This window comes from Oreochromis niloticus, linkage group LG6 (genome assembly GCF_001858045.2).
Source record: "Oreochromis niloticus isolate F11D_XX linkage group LG6, O_niloticus_UMD_NMBU, whole genome shotgun sequence".
NCBI classification, from domain to species: domain Eukaryota; kingdom Metazoa; phylum Chordata; class Actinopteri; order Cichliformes; family Cichlidae; genus Oreochromis; species Oreochromis niloticus.
The window spans coordinates 27,775,869-27,788,397 of record NC_031971.2 but is presented as its reverse complement, the minus strand read 5'-3'; the positions used below and the strand labels follow the sequence as shown (position 1 = coordinate 27,788,397).

At 42.1% G+C, this 12,529-nt stretch overlaps 1 protein-coding gene across 2 annotated transcripts; it reads right to left on the bottom strand.

The window, feature by feature from the left end:
- Positions 1-241: 241 nt before the first annotated feature.
- On the bottom strand, positions 242-9,329 carry LOC102080907 (CD209 antigen-like protein C). Of its 2 annotated transcripts, none has more exons than XM_019359689.2 (6): positions 9,102-9,329; positions 8,077-8,178; positions 7,772-7,999; positions 2,097-2,233; positions 1,874-1,974; positions 242-1,599 (listed from the first exon to the last, which is right to left on the bottom strand). In XM_019359689.2, exons 1-6 carry the CDS (start codon positions 9,244-9,246, stop codon positions 1,452-1,454), a joined length of 861 nt encoding a protein of 286 aa, XP_019215234.1. In that variant the 5' UTR covers positions 9,247-9,329; the 3' UTR covers positions 242-1,451. The 2 variants fall into 2 exon arrangements, with proteins under 2 accessions (XP_019215234.1, XP_019215235.1); XM_019359690.2 differs by having other exon boundaries at positions 1,444-1,599; positions 1,825-1,974.
- Positions 9,330-12,529: the final 3,200 nt, after the last annotated feature.

Sequence of the window (12,529 nt, the reverse complement as noted above, 5' to 3'; positions counted from 1 at the left end):
CAGCGGTCTCCAGGTGAGCGAGGGAACGATGTAGGAGGTGAATGATGGCATCATCCGCTCCAATGCCAGGCTGGTAGGCAAACTGAAGTGGGTCCAGTGATGAGCTCACAAGGCGCCGAAGCTGAGCCAGGACCAACCGCTCCAGGGTCTTCATCAGGTGGGATGTCAGAGCCACCGGCCTGTAGCTGTTGAGGTCCTTGGGGCGTGAAGTCTTTGGCACTGGAACAACACAGGAGGTTTTCCAGAGCTGTGGGACTCTTCCCAGCCTCAGGCTCAGGTTGAAGAGGTGTGTGAGACAGGGTGACTGCCTGAATTTCTCTATGCTGACTTTTCTACACAGTGTGTTGCTCTGAAATTGCTGCCAGGAGGATGCATCATCTATGTAATGTGCTGAGGATTGTCTCTTTGTCAGGCCATCCCTCAGTTTCCAAGTGGCACACAAGTCTTTTCTTCACTAATAAATTATTTATTGGTTGGTTTAATTATTGTTACCTAAACAAATAACATTATACATTTTTGGATTGCAAAGCTGTTTATACAAGAAAAACAGAGTACAGCAGATAAATAGTCTGATCCCTGCCCCCCTCAGACTGCAAGCTGAAATATCCTTTAGCATGATATTAAACAACAAAATGCTTTAACTTATTTAACAATACATTGGTTGTAAGTGAAAAAAATATCAAATAAAACTTCATGTTAAATGAGAGCACATCTTCAGCCACAGTTTTTGCTGTGCACCTTTGCTACAAGAGAAAAAACAGTCATTTATTCTGAGAATCAAAAGAGGAACTGGGGTATTACATAAGTAACTCCTGGGTGGCAGAGATGTATCTGCAAGACATTTATGAGGACAGTGATGAAGTATGAACTACGCCCCCACCAGATCAGTACTGCATAAATGTCTTTGTGGATCTAGAGAAAGAATATTTAGGGTGCCAAGAGAGGAAATGTGGTACAGAATGAAGAAGTCAGAAGTGGCAGAGATGTTGCAACAGTCTCAAGAGAGCTCATGGGTTTTACCCATCGTGAGATGTTTCTCATGTGAAACCTCGGAAATGACACAGCTTTTTATAGCCCTTTTTATAGACTGAAGCAGCTGATGTTAATTTGCACTAAGTAGCAGGATTACTTTCTTATTACTGATAGAGTTCACCTGGTGTTCAATTCATGGGTTCAATAACTTTTCCCTGTGTCATTTTTCATTATTACACATGACTTAATTTACAGACATCTATGGTTTGATTTCCTTGCATGTATGGATTGGATGGGTTGTTATTGACACAATTTTATTTCAATAATACCTTTAGAAATATGTTTACTCAGAAATTTGGTGACGTGTTCAATATTTATTTTATCCACTGTAAGTGTCCACTGCTTTCTGTTCAGCTTCATTTCAGCAGTTCATCTCATGGCTCTGTGTTCTGCAGTATTTGTTGGGTGTGGATGTTAAGTTATGGAGAAACTCTCTTCTCACATATCCAGAATTGTCTATTGGAACATGGTGCATCATTCCAGCTGTCTTCTGCATTGTAATCATCTATCTCTCCACAATTTTGCTGTGTGCCACCATTTGGCTCTTTATTCCTCCGATTCCAGTAGCTGAAATACAGATAAAATTATAAGAATTAAACTCAACAATTCAGTCAGTCTTTTGTTTTCAGTAAGCTATTAACCAAATTAATTTTGTTAAAGTACACAATAACACAAAAATACTTTATGGACAAGAGACAGATTTTATTTTTATTTCAACCTTAATTCTTAATTCTTAATGTGTATGTGTTAGTCCCCCTAGGGAAATTACTCCTCTGCATTTAACCCATTCACCCCAGTGAAGCAGTGGGCAGCCACCAATGCAGCGCCCGGGGAGCAGAACCTTGTGCTCGTTCGAGTCCCATCCACCCATTTCCATGTTCCCTCTGTCTCTGAGTCAGTCAGTCCAATCCACAAATTCTTCTTGAACTGGTTCACAAAGTTCTTTTTTAGAAAGAGAAAATGAAATGTAAACATGCAGAACTTAAAGTGATGCATCAGTGTATCAGCTGTTTTCATTCTTTGGTCTACACACATCTGTATTATGTTTGAACACACACACAAACCTGTTCCTCTCGGCTGTTGATAATCATCAGGTGTGCACCTTTTTGAAGACAGTCTTGTCTGCTTTCTTGCCAGGATTTCTTCTCTGAAGACACCTGGTACAAACTATCACTGAAAACTACCCAATTTTCTCGGCAATCTGTTGAAGAAAAACAGAATAAGAATTTGTGCTTGCTTTGTGATAGGTAGCATACGTAGGCCGTTTATCAATGCCCAAGTATGCGAGTACGTACTCGCGTTCTCGGTGAGTACGTACTTGCCGAGAACGCACGGAGTACGTACCCGCCGAGAACGCGAGCACGGACTCGCGATATGTACAATTGGAACACCTGCGTACGTGATGATGTCACAGGTCCGGAGTTTTTACTGCCGGCCCCTCCTAATTTAACTGTGAGTAACATGTTGTGAAGCTTAACTTTAATCACAGCCAAACCGGTTTACTCAGGAACAAATAAAACACTGAAATAAACCAAACATTAACATTTAGAAGTGATCTAAGTGACTTATATATCATTTTTAACCTCAGTAGTGAAACCTCTATTAATAAAAATAGTGTACATGTACATACATGTACATACCTTAATAAAAACAAGCAGGTGAGATGTTAGAACGCTTTTATTTCTATTCTAGTGGACACTCAATACTATAGACAGCTGCTGGAGTTTCTTTAACCTGAGTAGTGAGAAGTCCGCGAGCAGGGGGGGGGGGGTTGAAAACGATGTGCCGGGAGTCCGCTGTTGAGTTTTGGACGAAATGCATTCTGGGATATATAGCTGTCCCAAGTCCACACCGATGCATGCTCGATAAAACGGGCGGATCGAGAACACATCCGGGACTTTTTTGTGTTCTCGGCTTGATGCGTACTCCGAATTGGAACAGTACTTGGTCTCCGACTGATGACGTATCACGAGTACACGAGAACGCAAGTACGCACAAGTACGCATATTGATAAACGCCCATAGAATCCCAGTTACGACCCTTTAAAGAAGGCTCATAACTGGGAGAAGCAATCAGTGGTACAAATTCAAAGCACTTCAGTTAAAAAAAAATTATATATCACTACGCACAATTTATCCAGTCTAATGTAAAATCCTAATCAAAATTCCCTGAAACTGTATGTGCTTAACAGCTGTATATGTTAAACATTTTACAATTTTTTTGTTGTGTGGCCTCAGAGGGAGTGCTTTCAGATCTAATACTTTCTCCCTAATAATATTGTTCGACTCAGCAACTGTCACTGAAAAGGTCAAGTTAGAGAGAAATGAGCTTTTCTCTTTTTTTTTTTTTTAACCTGTCCCGTTTGGTTCTTTTGCCATCAGAATTATTGTCTAAAGGCGAAGAAAGATGCCCAACGGATTTACTTTACCAAATGGACCATCCCAGCCTTGCCGTAATGGTCCATTTGATTCACCTTTTATTGTTTATTTTATTTTCACTTGCTGAATACGGGACAGACTTGACTGGGGGAAGGAAAGGGGAGAAAGAAAGAGGGAAAGAAAAACAGCGGGGAAGAGGGACGGGGAAAAAGGGCAAAAAACAAAAACCAACAGAATAAGCAGACAAAAAATACATATATCGATCACCTGGATCACCTGTTGAGAAAGAAAGAAGAAAGCAAGCAGAAGAAAACGAGAGTAATAAACAACATCACAATGATCTATGGGAATATGACAGTAAATACTAAATATTAAACATTATTGTGCAGCACGTAAGATCGACAGCACACAGTGTGCTTTGAGGTAGGAGCCAAAAAGGGTGTAGTTTGTGTGTGTGATCACCTGTGTGTACACCTGTGAGCATGGACGCGCTTGTTTTTTGTTTTTTTAAAGGTTCCTTCATGTAATGATCGGCTAGAGGGTGTGGGGGGCCACTGCCCCGTCCTCCAGGGCATGAAGCAGGTATGGAGGAGATCAAAACTCTAGACATCCAGAGGCCCCCAGAACACAAGAGACCAAGGAAGACCAACAGAGGGGCAGCCGCGTCACTATCCCAGAAAGAGCTGAGGAGAGTCCCAGATGAGGGGTCACTCAGCAGCCGCGGAGCAGAAGCCAGGGGGGTTGCAGTGACGTGCCCGTGAGCTCCGCCGGCAGCCAGCTGTGCCTGAGTGACCGAGCTCCGGGCCGAGAGGCCGAGGGCACCCCGCCTCCGAAGTGGCCCGAGCGAGCCCCAGGCTCCAGGCCCCGATAAGCAGCCGCCAAGGAGTGAGCCGGTGTGTACCTGGGCGCCCACCCCCGGACACACAGAACCGGGGTGATCACCAATGTCTGAGGCCATCCGCCACCGGCAGGGGAAGTGGTGGGGGGAGATAGGCCTCCAAACCTTGGAGGGCCTGAGATGTCCCCAGAGAGGTGGCGTCTGATACCCAACCTGACATATAGACACAGACATACAGGCACACACAGATACAAACATCCATTCCCACCCTCATGCTCTCATAAGCAATTATTCCACACTCAACCAACGTGGAGACAGACATAAAGAGACGCTGTACACACAATCACTCTCCCCAAGCGTACTCTAAGAACCGGGTCTGGGTACCCTTGCCCCTGGAGGGGGAAACTGCACCCAGACCCAGGTGGTGTTACCCTTTTCCCTGCGGTGGGGAGAAGCAGACCGCCCCGACTCCGTAGCAGCAGGGAGGCCCCACATTCCAGACCCCAGTCGGACGGCCAACTCCTCCTCCCAGCCCCCCGGCTCCAGCAGGCCGCAGAGAACGGGGGTGTGTGAAGACTCCAAGCTTTTCTCTTTTGTCCTCTTCTTGTTTTGAAGTCTTGATGGTGTTACAAGCATTTAATAAGCCTTACAGTATTAACACATCTACAATGGCTTGCAAAAGTATTCGGCCCCCTTGAACTTTTCCACATTTTGTCACATTACAGCCACAAACATGAATCAATTTTATTGGAATTCCACGTGAAAGACCAATACAAAGTGGTGTACACGTGAGAAGTGGAACGAAAATCATACATGATTCCAAACACTTTTAAAAAAATAAATAACTGTAAAGTGGGGTGTGCGTAATTATTCAGCCCCCTGAGTCAATACTTTGTAGAACCACCTTTTGCTGCAATTACAGCTGCCAGTCTTTTAGGGTATGTCTCTACCAGCTTTGCACATCTAGAGACTGAAATCCTTGCCCATTCTTCTTTGCAAAACAGCTCCAGCTCAGTCAGATTAAATGGACAGCGTTTGTGAACAGCAGTTTTCAGATCTTGCCACAGATTCTCGATTGGATTTAGATCTGGACTGTGACTGGGCCATTCTAACACATGGATATGTTTTGTTTTAAACCATTCCATTGTTGCCCTGGCTTTATGTTTAGGGTCGTTGTCCTGCTGGAAGGTGAACCTCCGCCCCAGTCTCAAGCCTTTTGCAGACTCCAAGAGGTTTTCTTCCATGATTGCCCTGTATTTGGCTCCATCCATCTTCCCATCAACTCTGACCAGCTTCCCTGTCCCTGCTGAAGAGAAGCACCCCCAGAGCATGATGCTGCCACCACCATATTTGACAGTGGGGATGGTGTGTTCAGAGTGATGTGCAGTGGTAGTTTTCCGCCACACATAGCGTTTTGCATTTTGGCCAAAAAGTTCCATTTTGGTCTCATCTGACCAGAGCACCTTCTTCCACATTTTTGCTGTGTCCCCCACATGGCTTGTGGCAAACTGCAAACGGGACTTCTTATGGTTTTCTTTTAACAATGGCTTTCTTCTTGCCACTCTTCCATAAAGGCCAACTTTGTGCAGTGCACGACTAATAGTTGTCCTATGGGCAGATTCCCCCACCTGAGCTGTAGATCTCTGCAGCTCGTCCAGAGTCACCATGGGCCTCTTGGCTGCATTTCTGATCAGCGCTCTCCTTGTTCGGCCTGTGAGTTTAGGTGGACGGCCTTGTCTTGGTAGGTTTACAGTTGTGCCATACCCCTTCCATTTCTGAATGATGGCTTGAACAGTGCTCCGTGGGATGTTCAAGGCTTGGGAAATCTTTTTGTAGCCTAAGCCTGCTTTAAATTTCTCAATAACTTTATCCCTGACCTGTCTGGTGTCTAAATCCAATCGAGAACATGTGGCAAGATCTGTAAACTGCTGTTCACAAACGTTGTCCATCTAATCTGACTGAGCTGGAGCTGTTTTGCAAAGAAGAATGGGCAAGAATTTCAGTCTCTAGATGTGCAAAGCTGGTAGAGACATACCCTAAAAGACTGGCAGCTGTAATTGCAGCAAAAGGTGGTTCTACAAAGTATTGACTCAGGGGGCTGAATAATTACCCACACCCCACTTTTCAGTCATTTATTTGTAAAAAAATGTTTGGAATCATGTTGTCATGATCCTGGGTCATTTTGACCCAGCGTTTTGCGTTTCCTTGAAGTTCATTTTGTGCCTTGTGTTTATTCTGATTTTGTATTAGTTTAGGGTTGAACCTGGAGTTTAGTGTTTTATCAGCCCTACCTGTGTCTGTCCTCGATGCTCTGTTCATGTCCCCGTGTTTGTGTTGTAAAACAGTCTGTGTGTTTCCTGTTTTACTTTGAAGGCTCGTGTTCTGGATTTCCTGTTCTATTCTGAAGGTCTGTGTCTGTTGTCATTGTGTTCAGCTTGTGTCCTCCAGTCATCGTGTGTATTAGGATCAGCTGTTCTTCCCTCCTGTGTGTGATTACCCGATTACCTTGTGTATGTATATTTAGTAGGTGTCGGTCTGTGTTCGTTGTCGGCTCGTCTGCGTTTCTCTGTGTTCCATGGTGTTTCGTTTCTGTCTCTGCGTCTCTCTGCCCCGCACCCCTTTTCGTATGCTCTCAGGTTTGTTATTTAGTTCTCCCAGTTTAGGTTTCTTCAGTTATTTGTCATGCCTCACTGCTTGCTTGCCACTATCCCACCTTGTAAATAAACATCACTCGAATCATCAGTCATCGCCTGCATTTTGGGTCCTTTTTCCTCATTCCACAACACGACTGCTGCCCCAGCCGTGACACATGTATGATTTTCGTTCCACTTCTCACGTGTACACCACTTTGTATTGGTCTTTCACGTGGAATTCCAATAAAATTGATTCATGTTTGTGGCTGTAATGTGACAAAATGTGGAAAAGTTCAAGGGGGCCGAATACTTTTGCAAGCCACTGTATATTCAAACTTGTGAGAAATGTAGAACTGAAGAAGGCTGCACATATAGTTGGGGCTACGAAGTCCGTTAAACATAAAGAAAAATTCTCTATGCAGGTTAACAAACTATTATAAACGGTCTAAATAAGCTTATGTGAACATATAGAATATTCATATTTTCACTCACATTAAGCTTAGTTTAAATTTACATTACATTTACAACTTTACTTTTCAAAGGCTTTTCTCAAGATCTGTCCATCCATTCTACAGTGCTTATCCTCATCTGAGTCATGGGGGGCTGGCATAGCTGCAGGGGCAGATTGGCAGTCTGATGCAGGGGTAACAGAGAGACAGACAACCATCTTCAACTACATTCACACCTATGCGGAATTTTGAATTCACCAATTATCATAACCCCCGCGAAACCATGCAAACATAGGGAGAACATGAAGACTTCACACACACCACACAAACCCAGGATTCCTGCCTCACCATGCTTTTTAAAAAGCTACATTTGTTAAAGTGCTAAAGAGCCAAAAATGCTGTTAGAGATAAATCGGCCATCAAGCATTAAGATATAATTACATTGAAGCTTTCTCTGAAGGTCGTCTCTGTTGGTGGTCAGGTCTTCCAATCTTTTCTGGAGCTGGTCTCTCTCTTTAACCAGATTGTTGTAACTTGTCTGTAATTGGTCTTGTTTGGTTGTCAGGATGTTGTAACTGGTCTGTAACCGGTTTCTCTCACTGGTCACGTTGTCGTACAGCTCGTGTATTATCTCTGTCTCCATTTCCCACTGAGATTTGCCTTGGGTGACTGTTGGACACATCATCATAAAATAAATACATCACCTGTGAGGATTTTAGCATGCTTTACATTCATGTTTTACTCACAAAGAAAAACCACAGTTATGAGTCCAATCAGGAGGAAAAGACACAGCAGACTCAGAAGAATCACAGCAGCTCTGCAGGAACTCTTCTTTACAAATTCAGGACCTGCAGGTAGAAGTAAATATTTGTTATATGTCTAATCATAAAAAATGTTTATATCCTTCTACATTTTATTATAACACCAATTGCTATTTTTATCTAAAAAGTAGTATGAGAGACTTATTGCATCTCAGAATGGGTCTTGGTGGAAGCGAAACAAATACCATTACAGTGGAACCCCGGCTTACGAAGACCCCATTTAACGAAAAATTCAAGTTACGAAGGCACTTAACGGCAATATTTCTGCCCGTGGTACGGCAAAATGCCCGCGTAACGAAATAGATAAAATAGAAAATTTTAAAAAATTAAATTAAATTCCATAATGTTATGTACATGTACACGTACGTATGTATGCATGCATACGTATGCTTTCTTCAACCTCCGGCACCTCCTCCTCCACCAAGAACTTCGTCTTCAGGCAGCATCGCCTCACTCAAAAGGCGATGGAAAAAGGTGCTTCGACTTACGAAAATTTTGACTTATGAAAGACCCTCTGGAACGAATTAATTTTATAAGTCGGGGTTCCACTGTAGTTACAAAGTATTTATATTGTAATGTTTTCTCTTCTCTTCCTTCCAAATGGTGTAAGTTTAAACTAACACTGAAAATAATCAAAACTACAGTAAATACAAACATTAAATAAAAATTAAACTGCAAAAACCCACACGTTGTGGAAAACAGCTGAGTCTAAACCCAGATAAAAACAAAACAAGACTGTATATCTCAGTCTAAATTAACTCCCAACGAAAAATTCACAAATACAGTAACTCTACAGCAAGCCACACTCTAGATTACTTTTTCCTGAATTAAGTCTGTTTTCTTCAGACAGTTTGTATAGAATTCTCAGTTTTATTTTTATTTTTAGATTTGTGCACAAAACTTTAGCAACACGTAATTGTAATATCTATAGATAGGTTTGTGGTTTTTACCTGGGGGTGCAGGTCCAGTTGTTTTACGTTGTACGGTTTGGATCACTTCATGATTCATATAAATGTCTTCCGCAGTTTGATGCTCCCTTTTAGACTTTCTGCGACAACCTAATACTTCCTCTGTATTCTCATGGACTCCATCCATGATTTTATCTGTATTGGAGGTTTCGTTTGGTCTTTAAGTCTCTGAGGTGATCAGTGCTTTGCAAGAGTCTCTGAAGTTGTGTGTAGTAGCTCTGAACTGTGTGAAAATATACTGACACAAGCAGTTCTCTTTTTAACAGGAAACTGAGATCTGATGGCACTCCTCAGGGCTGTGTTTGGCTTATGATTGCATTTGTCTTTATATTTGAATATGCACTTAGTACTAACTGCAGCACTTTTTCCACTTGAAAGAATTAAAAATATATCACGCATTATAAGTATGAATAAAAACAGGAGAGAAGGCCACTGCATGTTAATCCTAAAACATTATATATTAGAACATGTTTATAAAGTGAATACTTTCCATGGAACATGGGATGCAAAAAGTTGGGAAATGGCTTCAATTAGAGCATCATAAAATGGCAAGAGATGGTAAGAGATGTACCCTCAGCCTCCCTCCTAGATTTAGAGATGGTCTTTCCATTTTCACTTTTGATTCCCCGCTTAGCCAGCGTTCCTCCCTGTCCAGAATGTGTGCACCCATGTCATTGAAAGAATGGCCTAATCCTTGGATTGGACCAATTTTTGGCAGAATGGTCTTTGATCAGTGGTTGTTGATCAATGTTCAGTTTGCATATTAATAATCAAGAAACTGACTTCGCAGCGATTGTGTTCTGTTTCTGTCCATTCGTCATTCTTCCTCTTTTCTTCAAGTTGCTTATGTATGTGTTTTGGTCTATTACTACTTCTGCAAATTTTGTGCTATTTTAACCATTCTGCTACTCTGCTCTTTCTTGCTCAGTATTCTGCTATTTCTAACTTTTATACTTTAGAAAATACATGCATTGCTATGGTTGCAATGCAATCAAGAGTGTACCACTCTAGCTAACAAATTTCACTCAAAATCAGAGCTGGAAGTCTCTACCCGGACAGGTGTTTGAATCACAAACGATGCAATGTAGAGACATAAGCCCTTCGCCAATATGTTTTCAGATTCTCCTGACACTCGCAAATTTATTTGATACCATTTTGCCATGAATTACATTTGTTTCAGAGTATCAAATCTGTCCTTCCCTTAGACTGCTTAAGATGTCAAAATTTGGAAATGATGCCATTTTTTTCTCACGTGCAGTATCCTAGATAGATTATTGTAGTGGTAACAGTACTCGCCTTTCCTGGTGGCTTCTTTTGCAGGATGTGGAGCAAAAGAGTAAAAGCAGTTCAGTCCTGGAGCAAACCAATGTGCAAGGCTAGGGGAGTGTGGTTAAGGCGTTTTAATTTATATAGAAGTGATTGAAGTTTATATGTTATTTAATTATTTATAGGACTTGTAACACATTGGAATATGTCTATCATGTGGTATATTGTGGTTGATGTTTTCTCATCGGGAGGTTGATGTTTTCCATATGCTCACCTGAATCAGGTATAGTATAAAAGGAAGACAGCTGCTTTTGAGGGGATTGGATTTCTGTGTGTTGGTGTGTCAACATGTATTCTCTTTAATAAAGTCTTCCATTTGATGGATGTATTTTACCCTTGACCGCCAGCCAAAACTGACACTAAACATTATCAGCTAACATTCATATTAATCTCTGCTACCCTTCATGTAACACCACAGCCACTGTGCACCAATCACAAAGATTTTAAATCCATCACACTATAGCAAACTAACCTCTTTATCCTATTAGTATTACTATTTTAATGCAACCTTTAAATAACACAGTCTGCTTTACATCGACTTACATGTAAGCTTTAAATTTCCACTTCATCAAATAGGACTGAGCAATCCTTACCTTTAAATCTCTTCTTCCTCTCCTGTCCTGTCTTTCGTATCTTTCTCCAGCTCTCAGTGATGTTAGCTCTCTTTCTTTGTTCTCTCTTTGAACTGCAGCAGCTGGACTTTTAGCTAACAACACACTTTACCAAAAACTGCACACAAACAGTTTGTGTGTTTGCTGATGTTTGCTGAGCTGATAGAAACATTGCATTTGAAATGACCTGCCACTTAAAAATCATTGCTACCTTTATGCTCACTCATCTTCAGTAGGGCTAGCCAGATGCTGAAGTACTGCAAACGCAACTTACAGATGGTGTCCCAAAAAAACAAAAAAGAAAATAAGAGCCCACTTTAAACCCTGACTATGCCACTTTTCTTTTATCTTCTTCTTCTTCTTCTTCTTCTTTTACGTATTATTGGCAGTTGGCAAACACCTGCATGGTGCATTACCGCCACCACTGGTATGGAGTGTGGACCTTTTCTTTTATCGCATCTTTCATCTCTTTTTATGCAACATCCTCAGGTGATTAATACGCGAGCAGGATTGCATTTCATGTGTTCAAGGACACATCTAAAACCTGCAGGGACACCGGCCCTCGTGGACTGAGATTGCCCACCCCTGTACTAGACCATTCTATAGACTATAGCAGGGGTGGGCAATCTCAGTCCACGAGGGCCGGTGTCCCTGCAGGTTTTAGATGTGTCCTTGAACCAACACAGCTGATTTAAATGGCTAAATTAGCTCCTCAACGGGCGTTTATCAATATGCGTACTTGTGCGTACTTGCGTTCTCGTGTACTCGTGATACGTCATCAGTCGGAGACCAAGTACTGTTCCAATTCGGAGTACGCATCAAGCCGAGAACGCAAAAAAGTCCCGGATGTGTTCTCGATCCGCCCGTTTTATCGAGCATGCATCGGTGTGGACTTGGGACAGCTATATATCCCAGAATGCATTTCGTCCAAAACTCAACAGCGGACTCCCGGCACATCGTTTTCAACCCCCCCCCCGCTCGCGGACTTCTCACTACTCAGGTTAAAGAAACTCCAGCAGCTGTCTATAGTATTGAGTGTCCACTAAAATAGAAATAAAAGCGTTCTAACATCTCACCTGCTTGTTTTTATTAAGGTATGTACATGTATGTACATGTACACTATTTTTATTAATAGAGGTTTCACTACTGAGGTTAAAAATGATATATAAGTCACTTAGATCACTTCTAAATGTTAATGTTTGGTTTATTTCAGTGTTTTATTTGTTCCTGAGTAAACCGGTTTGGCTGTGATTAAAGTTAAGCTTCACAACATGTTACTCACAGTTAAATTAGGAGGGGACGGCAGTAAAAACTCCGGACCTGTAACATCATCACGTACGCAGGTGTTCCAATTGTACATATCGCGAGTCCGTGCTCGCGTCCTCGGCGGGTACGTACTCCCGTGCGTTCTCGGCGAGTACGTACTCACCGAGAACGCGAGTACGTACTCGCGTACTTGGGCATTGATAAACG